The 24689-nt window shown below is 45.1% G+C and overlaps 1 protein-coding gene across 3 annotated transcripts in view; it reads right to left on the bottom strand.

Moving 5' to 3' along the window:
- Positions 1–231: 231 nt before the first annotated feature.
- Positions 232–24689, bottom strand: part of NHS (NHS actin remodeling regulator) — a 260049-nt gene continuing 235591 nt past the window's right edge. For 2 of the 3 annotated variants that reach the window (XM_087756307.1, XM_087756309.1), the window contains exons 3-9: positions 24448–24581; positions 15683–15745; positions 13340–13532; positions 9946–10077; positions 5730–8687; positions 5098–5224; positions 232–4356 (exon numbers count right to left, since the gene is read on the bottom strand). In XM_087756307.1, the coding sequence (XP_087612433.1) occupies positions 3732–4356; positions 5098–5224; positions 5730–8687; positions 9946–10077; positions 13340–13532; positions 15683–15745; positions 24448–24581 (4232 nt within the window). In that variant the 3' untranslated portion in view covers positions 232–3731. The remainder of the gene's footprint in view (positions 4357–5097; positions 5225–5729; positions 8688–9945; positions 10078–13339; positions 13533–15682; positions 15746–24447; positions 24582–24689) is intronic. The other variant, XM_087756308.1, reaches the window with a different exon arrangement.

Below are 24689 nucleotides of genomic sequence, written 5' to 3' on the forward strand. Positions count from 1 at the left end.
CATTCTGGAAAAATTGTACTTGTGGGTCCACTTAAAGTCAATGACAGTTTGGATACAGATTTACTTACTCAGGTTATAAAAAAATTTAAGTTGAAGAGCAAACACGATTAAATGGTGTGAAACATGTAATGCGCTGAGACTTACCTTTGGAAATAGCATACTTGTAGTCTGTAGATTAGGCTTCACATTTCATTACAAGAAAGTAAAGAGAAGGTGTGATTTAATTGCAGTCACGTTTATTTGCAGTTTCTATACACACTTTCTAGGTAATCAAACTTTTCTGACACATTTTTTGAGAGGGGTTCACAATGAAACTGTCACCGTTTTTACTAAAAATAAATACAAGACTTAAAGTGTTGCACAGCTCTAAAATATACAAAGGCTTGGATTTAATGTAAACTTTGAAAACATTTTACAAAAGAAACCATCTTTGCAACAATTTAAAAAGTTCATATTTACAAATATTACAAAAATACAAAATGGATGCAAGTCCATAAACCATTGTCTTTTCTGCCAGCATGAACTGGTGCTAGTACCAAAATAGTTACACTGTAACCTTCTTAATTTTTTTTTTTTAAATTCTTTAAGTCATAACCTACAGTATTTCTCTATCTGCCACCATTGCAGCAAATGCACTCAATCACTGACCTTTGGCAAAAGCAAACATATGCTTTATTTGCTACAACTATTCCATGTCCTCTATGCTGCCACAACAAAAAAAAAAAAAAAGAAAAAAAAAAGAAACGGGGGAAAATGTTATTTTTCAGAACACACAGCTGTATAACTTCAGAAATCATTTCCGTAACATCAGTGCAAACAACGGAACAGTAGGTTGAAGTGATGGTTCAGCGGTTACCTGATGCATGTACTGTACCCTGTCTCAAGAGGTGAGTGATGTTCCCTTCACTCTGCAGCTTGTCCTCCGGTGCCTTAATGGCACGCCTGCAATGCTACAGGGGTCCTCGCCCTTCGTTTTCCTCTGACGCCCGCGTTTGTTACGAACTCTTTTCTTCACAGTGGATTTAGAATCTCTCTTTATTTGGGTTTCAATCTGCTAAATATAAACTAGAAAATTAAACAAACGAAGTAAGACTATATTATAATGGAATTGTTCTGCGGCCATTTTGTACGTGACCATTCCAGTCAAAAAAAATTTTTAGTGTATATGTATTTATTTATGGTCTCTATGAAATTATTGATTGGAAATAAAAAGTGATATCATCAAAGTCAATTCAGCTGTACTCTCTTCACAGTTTTGAATGACTGTTTAACTCAGGACTATTAAACATGTTGTAAAAGTGCTCCTGGTAACAGTTTTAAGGAAAATGACTGAAGATGACAAACTAAGGATTTGCTGCCCAATGTCTAAACTTCCTTTATTCATGTTCTCCAGAAAGTGGTTTGTTATATGCTAAACATTTCCTCTTACAACATTCTCATTCATTCACTTCACTTGTGTTCAGACTTATTTTCCTAACTAAGCTACTAATGTGATTAGCCTTTTGTTTCCAAAATCTTGCTCCCGTTACTTTTTTAGAAACTATTTTAGACTTCTAGATTATTCAGACTTCCCGAATTTGCAGACCTTCAGCTGACAGACCACCCCTCTTCCCAACGCGCGTACCACATGCACAGCCACTCTACCTTGCACACCAAACGCAACCGGGCTACACAGAGGACGGTAAGAAACCCTGAATAATATATTTCTTGTGGTAAGCGCTAGACGAAATCAGACATGAACCTCATGGGGAATAACATTTGGGATTTTTTAATCCATTCTCACTTGCTCAGACTCTTTAAAATCCTAACAGTTTTAGGTAGAACCTTCCTCTTTAAAACATGCTCTGCCTGCTTTTAAAAACTCTCAGCTTTATGCATTACATGATTAAAAGCAAAAAAACTAGTAAAAACCCATTTCACACATCCTGCTTCCCTATCCTTTACTTACGCTTAAAGCCAGCTTTTAGTTGATTTCTTTAGTACCGAAGTACGCTCCTTCTGCCATCCTACTCGACATGTCCTATTGCACGCCACATTCCTCCTCGCGCTATTTTCTCTGCACTAACCCTTCCTCTACTCCAAACCATATCCTACAGCAACCAACACCAACTGCATTGATTTTGGACAGAGGGCTGCCTTCTCCGAGTAGCACGGACGGGGCTACATCGATGGAAACCATGGTGGCCCAAAGGAGAATCAGGCCTGTTGGTTTTATTCCTTTTGAAAATTAAAAGTATAAAGCGACTCACGGGTTAAGTTTTAAAAGTACACGTTCTTGCAGTTTTAAGACGAGAAAATTCAAGTAACTTCAAGTAATTCAGCTTTTATTTCCCTGCCTTCATTTGTATCAAAGCAGCCGCTTTGATTTGTCTCCTTTCCCACCCCACCCCAGTCCCCCACCCTGTTCCGCGTTCTGGTAAACACAGACAAGATCCCAACTGTACGTGGCTGGCACAATGAACCAGAGCTTTCCCCTTCCCAGCTCAGCAATGAATATAAATAATGCATACACACACCTATTTCCCAGCTACGTTTTCACAGTGTCATTTTTGTAAATATTTAGGTAGCATGAATCTCATCAGCACAAAGAGAAAGCTTCACTGAAAATTCATTGCGGATATTTACTGATAAATCGAAAGCGCTTCTTGCATGCTTATAATTTATTTTTTTCCTTTACGAACCAGAAACTAATTGTCTTTAAAGATTATAGTTACCAGGTTATGACCGTGTTATGTATCCCAATAGCCTAATAGGAATATGAAAGTTAAGTACTATTTCTTTCGCATCTCTCCTCTCTGAAGCGATCCCTGCTAGAATAAAGGCCCAGGGGAGGCTGTGGGATGGGACCCTTTGGGGCTTTGCATCAGATGCGACTTTGTTCTGTCAGAAGCACGCTTGCCTTCCCCACCGATCCTCATGGTAACCCTCCCAGCTGCACTTTCCAGTTAGCTTCTTCAGAGCTGCCTTAGAAAGACAAATGGTTACTTTAATCCCATCGCAGTCAGCCTTTCCATTTCCTTAGCTAAGGCGAAGAATTCCTCCTTTCCACTGCTCAATGTCGTCAAAGTGGTTATTGGTGGCCATGTGAATTTTTTATGTTTGATATGAAAATGGTATTCACAGAATACAGTTATTACATTTGACTTCTTTTGTCTTCTATAAACAAAGTTGTTATGCAGTAAATCATTTGCCACGTCCACTTTTTGATAATTCTATTTACAAATTTTATCAAAAATATGGTATTTACATATGTTTTGTTAATTTCTTCTAAATTTTGTTCCAGCTCATTTTAGTGTAGAAAAATACCAACCCTCAAGAGCATTTTCTTTTTTTTTCTCCCTAGGGAAGCACTACAGTGAGGGATTTGTTTCTAGATGGGCAGCTTCTGGAAAAAAAAAAAAGTCACTTTTAACTCTATGGAAAGTGTATAGCCTTGAAATCTACAGTGACAACAGAAATGAGAGTGGGATAAACCAAATGAAGCGAAAAGTAAACAGAACAGACATAGCATATCTTCCTCCTTTTAGAAAATGTAACGTAATAAATAGCTACAGCTGTAGTCCTCTGTTTCCCCAGCGTCTTACAAACACAAACACATTTAAGCATCGATATTGCCCTGCAATTTTTTTCTTTTTTTTTTTTTTTTTGACTGCTACAGCATTGGCCTCTTATATTCACATCCTTACAGAACCCAAGTGGTGTTGGCAGCCTGGCCCTGGCGCCCACGCAGCCTACGTTGAGCTCTGAGAAGACCGATCATCGTGGGGGCTGCCGTCCGAGTTCTCCGTCTCTCCTTCGGAGATGGCCTGCATCGGCGTGTTGTACAGCCTGCAGCGCACGCTGTACCGGCTGCTGCTGGCTGCCGGAGGCGCCCGGGAGCGCCCCACTCTTGAAGACGCCGACATGGGAAAGCTCTTGGAGGAGAATCCTTCCGCGTTGACCCTGGGGGAGCAGGGGGAGAGCGGGGACAACGCATCGGGGCTCACCGCGGGGGGAGACTCCTCTAGGCTTTGAGGGGCATCCGCCGTCAGCTCTCCGGGAGACTTGGGCAAAATAGGGCTTTTCAGAATTTCCGTGGCAGACATCCTGTAGCTGGAATCCGATCGGCTGCCCTTTTTAAGGAGCAGTAGTTTAAACTCCTCATTGGATGTGTTGGACTTTTTGGCATTCCTGTATATGAGCCCAGGGGACCTCTGACTGCTTATGGGAGTGCCCACGCTGCCGGCCGGTGGCACGTTGCTGGCGGGCAGTGTGCTGCTGGTGGGGGGCTGGCTGCTAGTCCCAGACGAAGCTCTCAATCTGTTTCTTACGGAAAGGTCTCCAGAATCCTTTCTCCCAAGAACTTTCCTTTTTGATCTGTAAAAACACAAAGGAACACTCCTTCATATATTGTCTTTGTAGAATAACACTTAATGCTGGTCTGGAGTTTCACAGATTGACTGTGCTTTCATATTAGCTAGAGTTCTTGTAATCCCTCTATCAAATACCGGAGGCTAGCAGTGACTGACGGTACTTTAGGCCATGATAGCTCTTGTACAACGAACGAGGCACTGAGCCGCAGAGTCCCTCTCAGCCTCACCCAGCTCTTCCAAAGCAATGTATGCACAGCCAGCTCTGTATAAAGATGACAATGCATACGGAGTCTTAGGTGATAACAATACTCAGCGTAACCTAGTCAATATCAGAAATCTGCAGTTTCAGTTGTGATCACAAATTTCAGCTGAATACAAAATTGAAGAGAAGCCCTCTCATCATTCTCGCTACAATGACTCAGTCACCAGAATAGAGCTGGTGGGCAGAAGGCAGGAACCGCTGCGGGTAGTTTTCTTTGGAGACACGTATGTTTGTTAGAGAGAACGGCCTGATGTTGTTAACTGTAAAGCATCCTACACAAGCGATGAAGATACTCAGAGTGCACACCAGATCATAACAAAACATCTTTTAAAAGCCACCTTTTAGAAAACTAAACTCAATAAACTGAAGAAGGTAGTTTCAGGACAAGACTTAACCATCGAATAACCATCCTGCAGCTATCGTTAGTGGGCGACTGTGCAGGGCTGCGTGTTAACATTCCCCGTTGGCGCAAGGTTAGGTCACCTGTGAATGACTGCAAACAGATCCTCGGTAGTGCGGGGTTTGTTTGGAGACACAAAGACATCCTCAGCGTCAGCCTGCAACTCCTCACTCAGCGGAGACACGATGGAGTCGTCGCTTGGAGAGGACTCTTAAAGAAGGAAAGAGGCCACGCTGTGAGTCAGACCCCGCCACGCTTTGCAACAGCACCGCCAATGCGAGGCGCTGGCTCGGTTCACAACCGAGCGCCCAATACCAACACACAGGCTTTATCCGCTGATCTAAATATCCTGTACATTGCATCTTGGAGCCCATAAAGGGGTCACTGCTAGGGCCTGAAACCGGGATCTCCCGTTCACTGTACAGCTGTGATAATAAGGCTCCCCTGTTCCCAGGGTTAGCGCTCCTCCCTTTTCTCTTTTCAGCTGAAATGCAGCACAAGGGAGGAAATAAATATCAGAGAAATACACTCTCAATACACTGAAAAAGCATAAAATATCTTTGGGCTGGCTGGCCAGCTAACAGATCGGGGGGGCTCTGTACTTAAACCTACAGAGACACACCGATTTGCGCCTCCAGCCAGCTTTTTGACTCCACCGCCAGTCAAGTCCAAAGCGGCACGATCGGGTACAACACGGGAAGAGTTCACAACTGACCTTTCAGCGAAGGCTCGTCCGCGCCACCCGCCGGCTCGTCCTCCCTGCCGTCATCAGAGGCACTTTTGGTTGGGATACCTGATGCGATATCGTTTTCCTGCTTGCAACTCACTTCGCTGAGTGAATTCACTGCTGCCGTCTCCGCTTCGTAGCCGATATTTCCAGGCACATGGTGGCTTACGTCGGGTTGGTGCTTAAGCTGATCGCTGACGGCCGCCCCCTCAGCCTGACCTGGGCTTTCGCCCGCAGGCCCAGCTTCCAGCCTCCCCTCGCTGCCTGCGGAGAGCTCTCGCTGAGCCTGCACTTGCTGAAGGTCATGCTCTGTTTCTGCTCCCTGGCTGGGTTTCTTTGCTTCGCCATCACCTGTGAGGACAGCTGAGCCCTTCTGAAACCTGTCCTCAGAGACGGCACACGTCTGATTCAGAGCACATTCTGGCAAGCTCTCAGCGGCCCGGTGCGTTTGGTCCTTCCCAGGTTTAATTTCAACCAGACCCATGCTCGCCGAAGTTACAGCTTCTCGCTTACAGCTATTCTGCCCACTGAAAGAGGAGCTTTTCTCTAAAGGCGGCTTTCCGGGACCCCCTTCTGCTGGGGAAACGTCAATGTACGACATTATGGCCTCCTCTGTGGAGTACTGGCGCGATACTGGTTTCTTAGCTAAGAGCGGCCTCATTTTGCCCAGAGAAACGTCGTTCGCCATCAAGGCGGTCTCCTGTATGCAGAGCAGGTCTGGGACACTGCCTTTCTGTTTCCCTCCTTCGGGCTTGTTGACCGCCCGGAGGTGGACAGACTTGAGAACGGAGGGTGTGATGGCGAGGGCAGAGGGAGGGCTAGGATGCAGGGCTTCCCCGACCGTGCTCTGCTTGCTGTGGCTGAAGGCATGCAGCTGGTGCCTGTGAGCGAAGGGCTTGCTCAAGACATTGTGAAGAGCACTTAGGTCAAGGTGAGTAGGAGGTATAATTGGAAGTTCGAGGTCTTTGCTCACCGAGGCGGTGCCGTCTTTTGAGAGCGGCTGCTGCAGCGACGACTTCCTCTCTGGTACTTTCGGCTTCCTCTTGCTCCCCCCTGGAGACAAGGGTCCCGAAAAGAAAGCAGTTGGAAAAGAAGAGGTGGGCGTCTCCGACTGGCTGGAGTACCCGCTGGAGGGTGAGGCTAACCCTGCCAGCTTTTCGGGGGAGGCCAGCTTAAACTCGTTATCCACTGAAGGGAGGGATGGGGTGGTGGCTCGTGACCCGGACTGGGACGTCTGGGATTCGGAGCTCTCTGGTGACTTGATGCACTCTATGACTGTAGTACCCGTAGCAGTGCTTGAATTGGACAAGGACCTGTAAGGATCGCTGGATTTCAAGTCGTTCAGAAGCCAGAGGTCTGCATAGTGAGGTTGTTCAGCACCTTCATCTTTAAAGGAGGGGATATCAGTGGTGTCAAACGGAGCGTCCTTTAACCCGCCGTCGCCCTGGTTCGCCCAGGGGAGCTCCTGCTTGGCTGGCAGGTTGGGGCCTTCCACTCGGGAAGGTGTGTTTGAAAACTCAAGGGGCAGCTTCATCTCCCTGGCGGTGTGAGAGACGTGCTGCCCGCCGCCGATCTTTGGTTCCTTCTTGTCAGGGAGGTCGGTGCTGCCCTCCGATTTCCTCAAAGACGAGCTGCGTTTTGGTGGGGCTGGCTTTGCCTTTGGTTTCTTCAGTGAGATGCTCTGCCGTCCCTGCCTCCTGTGGCTCACGCACTCCTGCCAGGCGCAGTCAGCCAGGCTGGAGGTCACACTCCCGGTCTGTCCGCTCTCGGAGCCTGCGGCTGCATAGTTGCAAATATAGCTTTTATTACCCTTGAGACCGCAGTCAAAGTGCATGGAGGTATAGTATCCTTCGGTATCCACGGAAAAGTGTGAGCTAGTGTCTGCCTTGTCAGATGGGGTCTTTTCGAGGAAGCTGTCGTAGGTGGCCATGCTGGTGAAGCTGGGGCATCCCAGGCTGTCGGCCTTTGGGCGCTCGGGGCTGAAGTCCTGGCGACAGGAGGCATCGTGGTGATGGTGCAGGTAGTTCCACTCGCTGTCGCTCGTGTTGCTGTTGTTGGGGTCATCCAGTAGATCCGCCACGGTGGAGGTGAAGGAGCTCGCCCTGTGGCCCCTGACCTTGTCCACGTGGTCACCAAAATGCTCTGTGAGGAAGACGCTGGAATCCTCATTGGCATTGGGAGCGGTGTTGAGTGACAGCTCAGAGTCACAGTGCGAAGAGCCCGTCAGCGGAGGAGAGGCGGCAGGAGGAATGGTTTCGGACGTCTGGGAGGGACATGTGGAGCTGCTCCCGCTCCAGTTGCCACTGGAGGACTGGTGGTCATCTTTCTGGTCCATGTGGCTGCTGAGCAGGACTCCTGCTGTGGAAATAGAGTGAATTGGGCTCCCGAAGGTGTCTGAGTTGGACGAAATCTCACAGCTGCCTGAATCAGCCATCCTTGACAGCCGTGATCTCCCCCTCTCGCCGATGCTGTGTTCGGGGCTGTGCAGGTGCTGAGGACAAGTTAAACCAATGGGCTGGCGCTCTTGTGAACCCTGCTTGCTCAAGACCTCCTTCCCCTTTTTCGGGATCCTCTCCTGGCTGGCTAGGAAGTGCTCTGCTTCGTACCCTGCACTCTTGGCGTTGGCATCCTGACGGCCCTCGCTGGCCCGGGCGCCCTCGCGAGGAAGGCTCCGCGAGCGGATGCGGTTGTTTACAGTGGCAGCGAAGACGGCATCCCCGTTGTCCGCCAGCACCAAGATGTTGCCGGCAGAGTGGGAGAGGGAGGCGACGATGCTCTGCCCCCTCTGGGCGCGGATCCGCCGCCGGGAGGGAGCGGCTATCAAGATTTCTTCCGTCTGGCACTCTGAGTCCCGGGTCCCCGACCTCCTGCTGCCGGAGCCGGAGAAGTCCGGGTTTGCATGCACAATCACATTGCGCTCTCTTGCCACCGGCGACTCATCTGAATCTAGGACACACGGAAAGCCGGGTGAGTGGGAGACAGCTCCACATTTCCTGGCGCGAGACGACCCGCGGAGCAACCCGAGAAGCATTATCTGCTGTATTCTTTCTTTTTTAATCTTGCTGAGCATTGGACCCAATTTAACTTTGCTATAAAGAGTATATAAGGCAGACCTCATCCCGGTGAGGTGGGGAAGTTGTCCTAGTCCTGCAACATGATCTCAGTTCTCCTATTTCTGCAATGTGATCTCACATGGAGTTGATCTTGCCATGGTAAATATTAAGATAAATACTAAGTTTTCAGTTTTTGTCACTATTTCAACTAGTTAAAGACAGTTTTCAGGAGTGGCTGCTGGACAAAACACTCTGAGCTTCTAAAAATAATTCTATTTTGACTACCTGTCTGTTCAGAATTGCCATATCTGCTTCTTTACTACCAAGAATATTTGCAAGGCAACAGGATCTTTCTTTCATAGGTTCTCTGGTTGCTTATTCCCTATGACAAACACATTCCTGCTGCTTCCATCAAGTTTCACAGCAACGGACCGAGATACCAGAGCCATCTTCAGGTGCTGATGAACATTAAGAAATAACGATCCCGTTAGTTTCGTTTTGGGTTAATACCAGTTTTACTCTGGATTTGCCCTCAACAGAGTTGCTCCTAATTTACCTGGACAAAATTGAGGTAAGCGCTTGATTTCGGGCAAATATCCTTGGTAATAAAGAATGAAAGGAAGGAATTGAAGATGAGCATGATAAATAAAGGGAACGTTTAGCAAAGTTTCCCGTAGGGTACCAGCAGCTGTCTCTAAGGCGGATATCAAACTGCTCGTCGGAGTGAGTTAGCCGGCTGTTGTGACAGCCCATCATCACTTTGCTGAGCAACATCTGTCAGTTCTTTACCTTAAGCTCCCCTCACGCAAGAAAAAACTTTCACTTAATCTAGTTACTTTTTATGCACATAACTATGGGTTCATAACAGAAATAAAATGGAAAAAAAAAGAACTGATTAACATTTACACAATAAGAGCTGAACACGTACATCTATATTACTCAGTAAGGCCCCCGGTCCATCAAGGCCATATGGAGTAATATAGCTTTGCTTACTGTAGTAAATCAAAAAAACAAACCACATAATTCCCAAACTCCACAAGCATTTATGCTTTTGAGGTTTCGTTTCTTTGGAAGGCTGGCTACCAGCTCATATCCCTGCAATTTAAGTTGGTTAGAAAGCTATCTACGGAAGATTTGTATTTATACTACACCTATTTCTTGTTGCACTCTTCTGGGGATGCCAGAGATGGTTTTCCTCCTCCTCAACTTTCGTCTCCGCTGTAGTACAGATTGTGAATGAACAAGAGAGCAGCGTATACTAGCCTCTCTGTCAAAACCAACTCCTGCAACCCATAAATAGGTCTCATTAGCCTTTAGAAATAGTAAACAAATTTTCATGGCTGGAACACAGTGGAGGTATGTGAGCTTGGATTAAGCCTGTGAATAAACATAAGGGAGCCCTTATGTAGTTCTTATGTAAATTATATCACAGTATATCACAGTTTTACATCTAATTCCAGCTCCCCCTCAGCAGCCTGGTCTGCCAAAAATAACAGAAGGTGTAAAAAAAAAAAAAAAAAAAAGAAAAGAAAAGAAAAGAAAATCAGGAAGGAAAATAGAGTTGAGAGCTCTTGGTAACAGGGCATCTTTCTTATAGCTATTTATCCATCTGTCATCAGGACAATGACAGTAACTTGTCTGCAAAAAGTAATCTGTTCAGCTACAGCCTGACTTATTTTAAGCAACTAAGCATAAGAAAACAATTTAAAGTTATAATGCCATATTGCAGTAGCTGGGCGCTTCTTAGGAGACCAATATGCCAAGGGGGCTAACATTTCAAAAAGGAGACAGCTAAAATGGGGCCAAGTCCCTGTGCAAGTTTAGAGAGTGTTCTTCGTGACGATGACACGCGGCCAAGGGTGACATAAACGGGCAGCTGCTATTTATTTGCATACACCAGTAAGTGGCCTGATTTTCGCAAGTGCTCAGCACATGGCGGGATGCGTGGGAGTCCACTCTGGGAATCGGGTCACGCAGTCAATCAAGATCCCTAGTGTGGATTTAGGAGCCCAAGTTCACAGGCACATTTATTTATGACCACAGTCATACAGAAGAGGCGAGAATTCCTCACTTTCTTCATGCTTCCATGGCATTAGCACAGGGAAGTGTCTTTGACTTTGTTTTTTACAGTGTATTGTCAAAATAAAGTTAAAAGGAGGCATCACCAGAAGACCAGTGCCCATCTGTGCTGGCCTTTTGCAGAACTGTGCAATCACGCTCTCTAAAGTTGATGTGGGACAGGTCGGAAAAAATGTGCCAGGTCCATAAAAACACTAACGTAAGGATCGCTGGTACAGTGGTTTGTAATCTTAAGAAAAACGAACAAACTAAACCAAACAAAAGGAAAAAAAAAATCCTGATAAGAAGCTCTATTTTAATAGCGTATAATTATAGAAAACATAATTATACACAGACATACACGTACATATTACACTACATAACAATGTAAAACATTAAAAAGTAACTTTCTTGTAAAAGTTCTTCTTGAAATCTACTACAGTGAAATAGAGGCTTCAGACAGATGTCCTGTAACCACCAATGCCCCTGGAATAAGCAGAGGAAGAACTTTCTTTAATATGGAACAAAAGTGCCGTAAACTCCAACAACAGTCATTTTCAAAAAAGTGAACATTTCTCAGGGTTGGGAGAAGCTTAAAAAACAAAAAACAGAGAACTGAAAGCAAACTCTTTGAAACTAAAAATCAATCATCAGCATCATTGCTGGTTTTCCAGCAACTGTGAGTTAGCCGAGCATGCTCTGTGCGCCAGATGCACGGGGGTCATCTCCGAGAGGAAAGTGGAAGAGGGTCTATCCTCCCCGTGACGCATACAAATTATTCCCATTAGTGCTAATGAGAATGATACACATAAACATCCAGAAGATTACATACCATTCTTGATCTGTAAAACTGATCAGTGGAAATTTGGTTCCAATGTATGGCAGGTGGAGTCTAGGCAAAAATGGCTATTACTGGAAAAGTTAACATTGGTCCCAGACCTAACTCTCCTCTGAACTGCATTAGGTGACATTAGCCATGTTAGAAAGCCTACACCAGTTAGGGTCCTATATTGAATCTAGAAAGACCGTCATTTTAACACCCGCTTTACCTTGTGGAAACACGCCACACTATTTGCTACTTTCCACGGGGATTTCTGTCGGCAGCGCCCAACCCGGGACCTCGACCAGCCGGCTCCCGACTTCCAGCCCGGCAGGGTCTGTGCAGGCAGCTCTGCCGGCCAGTCGCCTTTCCTCCCACGGGGCCCTGGCTGGCCAGAAGCACTGTCCTGGTGGCGGGGACACCGTCTCCTGGCTGCCACCTCCCCGGGTGGGCAGAGCTGGAGGCACTGAGCGGCATCACCTCTGCTGCCGGGCTGGGGGGGAACCGGGACTGCGTTGCCACCACCAGCAGATGGTGGAGCAGACGGCGGCTTGTCACCGTGATGCTGTAGGACAGACATGCGGCAAGCCCAAAAGCCCAGAGCCCCTCGGTTGGGGGCTGAAGCTGGACTGTGGGCATTCAGCCCTCCCCGGCGCCACGGTGAACCCCGCAGCCTGTCTTGCAGGAAGGCTGGGCATCGCTGACAGACACGGGAAAGAGCAATGGGATGTGAAGGGCTGTGACCTCCCCCCCGGCCCCCCAGTTACCGGGAAAATAGAATGAAATACAAATATTTTCTCTGGGGAATGAAGGCTAACTGAAAGCTCCCTGCTTTTTTCCTGATTGTTTATATTCAAGTCTATAACCATGGAAGTCAGCTCACTTTATGCTCTTACATTAATCAAAACTTGGTGCGAAATATTATTGAGGAAAACTCAGATCAACTTTGTGTTTACCATAGCCCTCTGGAAGGAGAGAAAGAGAAAAAGAGAAAGAGAAAAACAGCCTGATTTTTGATTCTGGAAATGAGTCATATATCACATTTAATAAGTGATATACCTGCTGCTTCTATAAACAAATTCTCCTTTAAATAAATCTAGTCAAATGTATCCAAATCTTATATAAGTAAAAGAAAATGCCATTACTATACCTTCAGCATAGCTGCATGTAAAGAGATCTCAGAGCGATGGTTTGCATGCTACACAGTCATGCCTCGCATGTTTAAAGCACTGCAAATAGTAGCCTACATTCTCTAGTTTCTCTTCTCCTGCTACACATGATAATCATATGATTAATTTCCGTGGCTTTCTGCATTATTTCAGTCAGCTACATTCAAAAAGTTATTTGAGGTCTTTGTAAATACAGACTGTAGGTTATATACACAACAAATGTACATTGTTTACACAGGGAACCAGTGTTACGTTACACTGTATAATATGACTCTGAAAATATGGGCCAAATTAATCCTAGATGCAGCTTCAGTGACTCCAGCGGCCACGCATGAGGGATTAATTTAGCCCACTGTCTTCCAGAAACTAAATCCTCAAGCTAGGGTCTTTGCCCCCAGACTGCACAAGCCCGTGACTTCAAATAAATTAAACAAAACAAGTACTTGACCTCCCTTGAACCATGCAATAAATACAAAAAGAAAGAGAAGAGATTTGTACCAGTGACATTGATCGGGATAATGCAAGAAGAAATCACTTGGGCATCTTGTTTCATTTTCTCCTCTGGAGTTGGGAGAGGTAGTGCTTTACTCCAATTGGTTTGTTTATCCAGTGTAGAAGGGATATTATGTATTGGATTTTTCGGCCTCTGCCCTAACATGACATCTGTATCTTCGTCCTCTGGTGGATGGGACTGCAAATGAATACATTCAAAATCAGTGTCTCCCACTCAGGCACACAAGGCTAATTTTGAAACAAAGCAGACACACAGATCAGAAATCAATTACAGGGATGCAAGGAGGAACCGTTCTAGCTAAGTCACACAGCACAAGCTATTCTCCAATGGAAAAATAACAACCTGCTAACAGGAGAAAAATACCTCAACATACTGGAAACAATTCAGCATATTTACAGTGACATTTACAGGACATCTCCATCAGAAGGGGCATGTCCTGCGTTCGTGGGTAGCCGTTGCAAGCATGCCCTCAATTACCATCAGCACTAGACACGTGGGCCCTCATTTGCATCCGCAACCTTTTGAACACCGGAGTCCACTGATTACTAGCGAGGACTGGCCCCATATCACCATTCATTTGAGGACAAGCATCAGAAGGCCCAAAGTTTGAAAGAAGATCCCTCCGTACTTCAGGAAATCATTTGCATTTCATTTTTACAAACTCAGAACATGAGCAGACCGAAGTTACAGCAACCCAGCGGCTATGCGGTGGGAAGCGACAGGTGCTGGAAGAGTAGCCACCATCAGAAGAAATTCAAAGGGTTATTTAGAAACCATGCACATTTTTACAGCATGCTACGAGAAGCACTAGATACCGAAGATAAAGAAACGGAGAGAAAAGTATACTGCATGGAAGAAACACAGATGGTTTGTTTTCTTTTGGAAGAAATAACAAATCCCCCAACACCCTGTCTTGCAAAGCTGCTATAATTTCATCTAGTAAAAGAGAAATAAATTAAGCGCATTTTTGTGTGGTGCTGGCTACCAACTCGGGTTTGGGGGGTCTCTTTGTTGCAAAAAAAAAGTTTTGTTTTGTTTGGAAGGGATGGAGAGGAGAAACACTTACCTTTTTCTGCCTAATTTCCCTCCCTTTTTCCATTAATACATTCTTCTATAAGCTGTGACAACTCTTCGACCAGCCCAGGACGTCCATCTGGCTCTCAGTTTTTAAAAATGAAGCGCAATCCCTTTCAGGCTGGCTTTCTCTTCGGTCCTGAATTCTCAGCTGCTTAACTACCAGCCTTCCCCCTCATGCCTGCTGTTTACACTTCATTTGCCAGTTTTAGTTTCGGTAGCAAACACGGTGAAGATAAAATACTGCTCTCCGGCTCCTTGGCAGGGCGTTGAACATCGCAGGATCACGCCCAGGCTGCCATTGTACTTCTGCCATTCCTCCGCCCAGGCTCCCCACAAATCCCGGGAGAATTAACCGTCTCAAGCTTGCCAAACAGCTTTTACGCCCCGGCCCCAAAAGCATTTAAGATCTTAACTCGGCAGCTACTATTTAAACTGTTGGAGGGCGCTTACTTACCTCACCAGCGTTACCTCCCGCAGCACCCCCAGACCCGAGACAACGCACGCTTCCTCCTCCTCCCGCCCGCAGAAAACCCCCTTTTCCCACGTAGGATCTCAGGCAAACATCGCAGCCTTCTTTCTGCCTGCAGCTTTTGTGCCGATCCCCAGCAGACGTGAATAGCTCATATAAACTTCAAGCACAAAAGACTTTGTTTCCTAGGTAACTCCCCCCCCCCAAAAGTTTGATGCATGCATGCAAAAAAAAAAACCCCTTGCACACACGCACGCACACACACGGAGGCTGCATTTGTTGCCGATTCCTCCCCTGGATGACAATGAAGCGCTGGACAAAGCGGGCAAAGTGACCCTGGCGGCCAGAGCTCCTCCTCTCCAAACAGTGGCATCACCAAGTGGCCAGAGAATAAATACCCGCTGTTGTGCTGGCATTGCCCAAACAGTTTCTGACCGTTTAGGAAAAAAAGAAAAGGGCCAGTTTGGCAAAAACATTGCAAGAGAATGAAATGCAATCGCTAACGCTATCGCGTCTGTCCAGGTTCAGGCCTTTTACAGGAGGTGATAGGAGGAGGTGGCCCCGTCGCCACGAGCTCCTGAAACCCATCCAAGGTGAAGAATGAAAGAGGGGGGGAAAAAAAGTCATTATTGTATCTTATTGACAAGAGAAAAACAGAAAAGGCTTCTTTTAGCGCAGTAAAGTAAGCAAGTGAAAAGCAAGCAAGAAGAGGGGTTAGGATCTGGAAAGGAGAAGAGTTGAGACAGGGCTGTTAGTTGAGGATTGCTTGTTTTTCCAGTACCTTTCTACTCCAGGGGGTCATGTGGCAACACTCAACTGGGGAGGGCGAACGGGTGCTGTTAAACTATAAACGTGAAATGTAAAAAAAAAAAAAAATTAAATTAAAAACATACACAAAACGTTTCTGGTAAAAGCACATCATTTTTTTCTGGATAGATTAGCATCAGAGGCAAACCAAGCTGAGATTTCCACCCTATTTCCTACTGATGGGTTTGTTCCCCAGAACAGACTACTTCTCTACAAAATGCAGCTCAAGCAACTGTGCCCACAGAGTGGTTTGGACCCCTGTGAAATCTGTGCTAATTTTGCTTACTCAGATTAGACAAAACTGCAGTGAAATTGGTTCAACCTCCTCATACGGACATGCTTAAATTGTCCCAAGAATGCCTTGTATTGATTTGGTAACTCAAACTGTGTACTGCTTGGAGCTGAAGCAGTGCAAGGTACTTATCCAATTACATTATAAATGCTCTATTTCATAATATAAGGGAACTTTTTTGCATGAGGTATTTAAGCAAGGGATATAAATAATGCTGGTCCTGAGGGTGATTTATCAAATACATTGATTGCTAATGTTTTCTGATGTTATCATTATATCTCTAAGGTTGCAATCATTGTGTCAGGGCGACAATGGCCAATTGGCTTTTTGTCACTTTTTATAATGCTTGAAAGGACAAACAGCAATGCCCATAACGTCCTGGGTCTCGCTGAATCTCTGCACCTCTGAAATCCTCTTCTGGCGGAAACTCTGGTTTGTTTGTTGCAATGTCCTGTTTTCAAAACCAAGGAGTGAAGGATGACTTCTTTTGAAATAGGAAAACAAAAAAGGAGATAAAGAAAACAGGTCTGTTGATCACACTGGAAAGCTCCAGCAAGTGTTTCTTGGTGGGGGTTATTATGTTCCCCTTCATCAGTTAGCAGACCTGCCAAATAATCCTATGAACACTGTTCCCCCCAATCTTTATCAACACCGCCATGATGGATGAACCACAAACCTCAGTCTGAAAGACTGCATTATATGGTCTCCTCTCAAAAAAAAAGCTGTGGTGAGACTCAAAAGGCCTAATTCTCCATCTTGTCCTACTCTCTTCCTAGATACGCCTCCTGCTCTGCCCTGGTCCCATGTGAAGCCTCCAAATGAGCTGCCCATCAGCCTTACAGGAGAGCAGAGGGGGGAAATCAAAAGAGGACTGTTCCCAGTTAACATTTCCAGCAGGTTAGTTTCTACCCAGGTCAGTGCAAAACCAGTTCTCCCAAGCTGGGAAAAGTCCTTCTTGCAGGACAAACACCTCTGTTCGTGCAATGCAGGGTGCAGAGATACTGAATACATCAACCAGTTAAGTCTACTCTTCAGGTACACAAGGGTGATTTCACCCTTGGTCCTCCGGCTGAGTCTCCAGTCACCTGCTCTGAGCAGACTGACTGCATTTAACGGGATCAGGGTTTGAACGGAAATTCAGCTTCCCTGTGGAAAGTGTTGGAGGATCTCTGGGGAGGGTCGAGACAGGGGGGAGACAAATGCTGCTGAGGTGACAAGAGTTGAGGATATGAAACTCTGCAATGTTCTGCAAAGGCCTATGACGGTCTTAGTGCACAAGGAGAAGGGGACAGGAGGGACCTCCTGCCCTGAGCTCCAAGCACAGCTACGCGCATGAGCCACGTGGGGGCAAACCTTCCCAGGAGAAACAGTGGGACCTCGACTTTGGCCTCAAGCAAAGTCTGGCTGTGCATCTGTCTGTCCTGTCGGTGCGGGGCTTTCCTACCTCCGCTGTGTGCTGCTCTGCCCTCATCCTCTGAGAAAACACCCGTCCGGTTATGCATAACCATAGCCATCGTTGATGTGCTGAACTCTCAGGTCTCTGATTAAGCACAGCAGGACAAACTTCCTAGGCAGGTTCCTACCATGAAGAGGTAGGACAAAAATAGAGGTGACGGGCAGAATTTCAGCTCGTGCTGTCACAGCGGTGCTCCTGAGAAAGCTGGTGCCACTGCTACTTCGTCAAGGGGTCCCAAGGTCACCTACTGCCTGTTCCCGCGCAGTGCCTGCCACCGGGCAGCCAAGGGACACTGGGATATAGCAGCAGCCTCAGCATTTCAACACCTCCATGCTGGGGGAGAGAGAGAGCTGCCGCTCTTCAAATGTTCTCATTCACTCAGAAGACCAGAATATCTCTAAATGTCCTGAGTAAACACGTAATTAAGCAAGAAATTATTATTATATACCCAAGGCTGTTCTGGTCTGATGGACAAATCTGCAGTTAGTAATTTTTCAAAGTGAATTTCTTTTGTGTGGGTGTGCTTGGCAAACAGCAACAGTGATAATCAATCTGTTAAATACAAAGCCAGAATACTTTAAATAAGCATTTTTCTTTAATGGGCTAAGATTGCTTTGAAACCAAACTGGTGCGTAATTGCTTGAATAGGGATTTATTCTGCAGTCACTGACAAATGTGAGCATCTTTATTTTCTGAGCTATCCCATCAACTTCACTTGCAGAGGTGCCATTGTGCTTGTGAAACTGCTTTGCAGTAAAAATCTTAGTTGCATATGCACGTGATCTGATTTCTCAGTGCTCTGCGTCTCTTTGATGTGAAAGTCTTTGGCTTCTGTGCACTACAACAAAACAGTCGGATGTCCAAGTCTGAACTAGTCAACAAGGCTTCCCCCATAAAGAAAGAGAAAGCGGCACTGCCGCAGAGCAATTCAGCTCACCTTCCTTCAGCACCTAACTCAGGGCGAGACTGAAGCACCCCTGAACACTCTCCCCACTGATTTTAGGAAGAGCCTAGTGTTACTTGCAGGAACCTAAGTCAGGACACGCGATTCACCCTTTTAGCGAATGAAAATCTTAAACCCCATTAGTGCAGTGACAAAGAAGCAAGTCAGCAGTCAACAAGCTTGCCAGCCTGGCAATTTATAGGCCTGCCCCATTTATTGTCCCAGAGCTGGGATCCGGAGAGGGAAATGAATGGGCCAATAACAGGACACTTCAGCCCCTCTTCTGTTTTCCATCCCCCAAAGCCTGAGATGCCACTGTTGTTCAGGATCTTCAAGATATAAGGGAAGACTAGTGCAAGAAGCATCATTTGCGTTAAATCATGTACCTAGCCTGCCTTACTATAGTGACAGCATTACAGGAGATACTGGGATTTCAAAATTAGTGCACAGGGTGTATTGAACACAGTGCAATGGTGAGCAGAAAAACACAAACCCAAGAATAAAGAACTAATTTTTCTTCAGGTAATTAAAGATGTCTTGAGAATGCTAAAGCCTCATCAAGAGCATTTATCCTCAATGTGTTTGTCAAATTTAGGCATGGCTGAATTGATTCCTTCCCCCTCAGCTGTGTTTGACCACGTAGGCAAGGTGTTACCTCGCAGGACATCTCGCTGGCTGAGTCACAACTCCCAGCAGCGCAGGGCCAGTGCTGGCATTGCCGACACAGCCCTGGCAGTGTCAGCACAGCCTTGGCGAGGGCAGGAGGCGGCTAGCAGCACAGTGGTGTTCTCCAGAGGATTATTTTTGACTCCTGCTGCCTAAAAGTTGCAGCTAATAAAAAGCATAAGCAATCAATATTATTTCTTCAGGCTTCTATAGCACCGAGTGGTGGAAATTTCCTTCCCAGGAAATTTCCCTTATGAATAAAGTGGGTGATATTCACCCGAGCAGAGCATTAGCATGTAGCTTCAGCATCTGCAAGCTTCCTATAGGGTCCATTTCTAACATCAAACAGAACATATGCAGGATGCTTTCACCCTATGTGAGCACAGAAATAATATGTACTTGTTAACAGTATGTCCTGACTTCACGTTTGAAAGCAAACATTCACATACTGGAAAGGTAACATGTAGAATAAGTGTGAACTAGTGTTTAATCCCACTTTCATGTGAGTCAAGTACTGACTCCTTCTGTGGCCCTGGGTGAAACCTCCCTGTCTCCCTTTCTCTGCCTGTAAAACCGAGAGCCTGCTGCTTCATTAACTCACAGGAGTTCAAGAAAATGATATTGATTTACGTGGTGGAAAAATGAAAGGTCTGGTAAAAGGAAAAGAAATACTAATAAAAGGTTAGCAGCTTTCCAGTGTTTTCAGAGCACAGTTGACTACTTACTTAATTCAAAAGTAACATTCGTACCTATATAGCAGCTTCCTTACACAGTCAACTGATGCTGAAGAGAAAACAATGGGGACACTTCTGCCCATGCTATTTATTCTGCAAAACACAGCCCTGCTCACCTGCCTGCTCCCAACGTTTATATTTCCATATGTTTCATTCTCCTCAAGTTTTTGTTTTATCTGCTTGTGGGTGTTTTCTTTTCTTTTGGAGCATCACAAATGTGATCTGTTAAAGTACTGACAATCCTTTAACGATTAATATACTGCTCCAATGTTTTGACAAGGTAAAGGCAAAAATAAGACGTGTTTTGTGACAGAAGTCATACCACACATGGCATTCTAGCAGATGAAGGTACAAAATAATCATCCCATGACACAGGGTAGTGGGTATTGCGCTTATTGCACAAATAGTGCTGTACAAGTTCATTCTGACAAATAACGCCAGGCAGGTTTTATTTCTAACAGCTACAGGCAGGATTCGCACACAGAAAGTGCAGAGCCCAACTCGTGCCTGGCCCTTAACTCAGTTATTTTTTACTGAGGCTTGGTATGGTTTCAGCACAAAATGGTGTGAAAGTTAGTACGTGCAGTTGTGTTTCCCTTTGCTGTATAAAGCATGCTAAGGCAGACCACAGGGAATATTTTTGAAATGGCAGGGAGATGGAATAAAAGTACCTGATGCATTATTTTCTCTTCACATGATAATTATGAACAAACTGACACTGAACTTTGCGCAACTGAGAGCGTGAATTTCCAAATATGATGGGTTCCTTGCTCCATCTCCCTTGTTTAATTGTAACAGCTGTTCCATGAGGGGTTTGAGAAAGTGTGGTCGCATGACATTCTGAACTTGAACACTGAGATTTTGGAGCCTGGCTGGTTGGACTCAGGGAAACCAGAGAAAGAAAAAATGAAGAGAAAATGAAAGAGCATCCTGAAATGCAGTTGGAGTGACACAGCATCTTCACACTCCGTGACTGGCCTCAGCAGTGCTACAGGCAGGGTTGTCATGGGAACATGCGTGAGGAATATTTCACTCATTTTCCCAAGTCCATACCTTCCTCATACTCTCCTCAGATTGTTTTTGGGGTTTTTTTTTTGTTTCATTGGCAAAAATGCCTGAACAAATGATACTTATAAATGTGTTTGGTTGTATAGTTCTGTGCAGAGAGAGACTAAGTATGCTAGAGTTTTTCAGCTTTAAAAATGAATGACTGGGATGGATAGAAAAGTAAAATCATGTCTGCAAAACCAGGAGGGGCATGGAGAAAGGGAGCGGGAAAGCAGTGCTCGCTGTTTCTCACGGTCTAAGAACTAGAAGGGATGCAATGAAATTATGAGGCATCAGGTTTTAAACAAACAAAAGATACATTTTCATACAGATTGTTAAAGTCATTGTCACAGGATGCTGTTGAGGCCAAGGTGTAAATTTGCTAAAAAATGGATTAAACAAGTCTCAAAATCAATGCAGACAGGTTCCTTGATGGCTATTATTCTGTATTTGATCTCTGGCTCAGGAGCTCTGTAACCAATTTCTGTATGAAACTGGAAGGATGAATCATGGGACAATAAACGGCATAAACCATGCCCTGTTCTTATACTCTTTCCCGAAGGATCCCCTTCTGGCCTCTGGGCTATGTGGGCCTTTCACCAGACAAATCAGGGCAGTTCCTGTAACAAGAGTAGACTATAAAGCTAACTCCAAACTTATCTTGCCTGGGACACAAAAGATCCTATGTCGTTTCCAGTTCTCTACTTCTTCTCCACAACAAAATGATCATGTGATGGAACAGTACAAAATGTCCCTCCAGACCCATTTACACTGGCATTAGTCGCTTTGGACTTGAATTAATTTGGTCTTTCTAGGAATTTGTTGGACTTTGGCATCTTCCTCCCTGTAAAAATAGTCATGCCTAAAAGTGAATCTTCATCTGTTGTGGTTGATTTTCTCTAGCTTTACTACACAATCTTTGGAAGATCTTTGCAAAAGCTCATAGCCACCTAATTGGTAGCAATAAAACAGCAGCCAAAATGTACAAATGTGGAAGCCTTGGCTGGTCTCAGACATAGGTGACCTGTTTTTCAGTAGCTTTCAGTAGTGATAGTTCTCCCAGTCCTCGCAGTGGTAATGTGAACATTTCTCAAAATCAAGCCACTTATTTCAGTGCCTTAATGCATGCGTTTATTTTAGATGATCAGTTTGCAAAAGTCAGATCCTGTAACTTTTAAAAATTTCCCAGGTTCTTGTTGATCACTTTCCGAATTTATAAGAAACATAGAAAGGGGTGTTTATTGTTGTTTTGTATTGCTTTCACCAGCACCTTTCCAAAGCATTGGAAAAGTGGAATAGAGAACAGACTGCTATGCCATGAATAAAAATTCTTGTGGGATTTAACATCTTTAGTTCATTGACGAATAGATGATACAATCGACTGGAATCAGATATCAAACATTACTGACAGCCCCTGAAGCAGATACGCCTTTGCAGATGTCAAAAAGCTTATGCCAAAAAGGGTAAGCTAGCCAATAACAACATTCTCAACTTTCTCTTGTAATGATATCATTAAGTCATGAAGGCTGGCACAATATCAATTAGTTATTCATTGTTCCAGTGTCTTGTAAAAATCTCTGATTAACCTTCTGCCAGACAGAGCATTCATGTGCAGCTTCATCTTGCCTTGTTCTCTCTTTTTACAGTTGCCCCATGAACAAGGAGTTCTCTAAGAAATGGGTCAAGGCACTTTGAAGTATTCTGACCTTGGAGTATTTGCAATTACCAAAGCAGAACATTGCCAGATGCCTTGAAATCGATAGGATGACAACCTCCAAGCAGCTCTTGTTTGCTCCTCCTCAAGGGAACACTGAACCTGGTCAGCTTCCAAAAAAAGGCCCAATATGGGTGGGCACAAAGCTTAATATTTTTCCTCTTGAAAAGAAAAAGGTGGACTTGCTGATAAAGCCAAGACATCTGCATTCAGCATGACTTAATTTTGCCAACTAATACAGGACTCAGAGGGCTGCTCACTATTTATTATTATTTTGTGTTCCACAGATGGAAGTAATGTCTAAAACACACTGGTTGTTTTCCAAACACAGCAAAGATTCAGGCCTTTCACCACTGAGTATGCAATTTCAAAAGACAGGCCTCATTCCCCATCTGATACTAAGAGAGCTTTATGTTCAGTATACTGTCCAAACTATTATCTGTAACTAGTTCTGATCCATAACGTGGCGTCACCTCTCCTTTACCTTTCAGTGACCCTACAACAGCTCTAGCTTTGATGATGACTTAGAAAGAAGAAACAGGTAAGCCTGTTTCTCCTTTACGTCTTCCTACTCTTTTCTGTGCTTTCCCTTAACATCAAGATATCTTCTTTTGGTTGAATCATAAGGCCTGCAAATTTAACCAGTTCAAAGCCTGCAGTGATGGTGATGCTCTCCTCTAAATTATCCAGATAAGCCGTCTAAAAGCCAGAACAGTCAAACCAAAACCTTATCAAGCATTTCATGCTTTCAGATGAGAAACAAAACTCCTCCTACGGACTGGCTAGCTGATGTTTTGCTCCCTAGACAGATGCTTTACACTGTGACTCCTTTACCATTACAGTATTTCCATGTAGTTAATATAATGGATTAGGATGAATGTACTTGGATTTTTAAGCTAAGTAGGTGATGATTCAGTAGCTACACACTTATAATGTGCTCATGGGTGTAGCATCTCTGTCCCTGTGCCTGCAGATGCAGGACATATCTATCCCTACACTGAGGGCTGGCATTAGACATATGCATCAATTAAAAGTCAAATCCAGGTCTGACCTGTGGAGTTTAAAATGGGTTGAGGAATGCAGTGGCTCTTAGCACAGGGCAGAATTTAGCTACTATGGCACTTTCATGGGTCAAACACCCCAAGCCACAGAGGTACCAAAGTCCTGCTGAAACCAGTGGGAATTAGTGACACAATCAGAGTTAAATTTCTGGATCTGAGTGCATTTCCTTTAATGATGATAAATACAATATCGTCAACACTAATTTGATTTCAAATTAGTGCAGCAGGGGCAAGTCAGCACAGACATACAGGACTAGATATTCAGCTGGAGTTCCTCCCTGGCTGGCTGCAAGGACGTATGTGAGAAATGAAGCATCTGAAAAACCGTAGGTGGACACTGCAGAATAGGACCATTGCCCATACGTACATCGAAACTGTAGCTCCTCATAGCTGGAGAAGTGCTGCTGAACCTATCTGCACCCACGCGAGCCTCAAGCCAGCACTCAAAGTCATTGAGTTCTTGGCTCCTGGCAATGCTAATGCACGGGCTGAAATTACAGCACTTACTGAAATTACAGGAGGGTCCTGGAATTGCTACCTAAAGCAGGAGCAGAGAATGTGAAGGACTGTGGAGAAGCATGTGAATGAGTGCGTATGTGTGCTGGCCACGTGTGAAAATAAGATGTTTCTCAATGGAAACGCCCACCCTGGGGCCGGCTGCTGGAAGCTGCGACCTGAGTTATGTTACAGATCAGTCTTTAAAGTCAGCTCTGTTGTACCCACACAGGCTCGGGGCAGGAGGGGGGCACTTGTGAAGCACTGTCACACTTAGGTCCCACAATGCTAATAACGTGTTTGTGTGTGATAGCTGTAGCGAAAGACTTACTGGTAGCAAGTGCCGATCCTTTATCGCTTGCCTCTTTTGACTGCAGATTGCGGGGAAAGGAGGAAAGGGGGGAGCCACCACAGTGATGGGGCCTTGGCCTTTTTGCTCTCTGTTATCACCTCGGCTTCGATGTTCTGTTTCGGAGGAGAAAGAAGACATGAGTCTTTCAGAGTGTTAAGAACATAAATATCTCTATTAACAGCACCACAGAGACGCAAAAAGAACGTGGACTCCAAAGATGA

The sequence above is a fragment of the Nipponia nippon genome, unplaced genomic scaffold (assembly GCF_047370975.1).
Source record: "Nipponia nippon isolate SJK-2023a ecotype South Korea unplaced genomic scaffold, ASM4737097v1 scaffold_2, whole genome shotgun sequence".
In the NCBI taxonomy this organism is placed as follows: Eukaryota; Metazoa; Chordata; class Aves; order Pelecaniformes; family Threskiornithidae; genus Nipponia; species Nipponia nippon.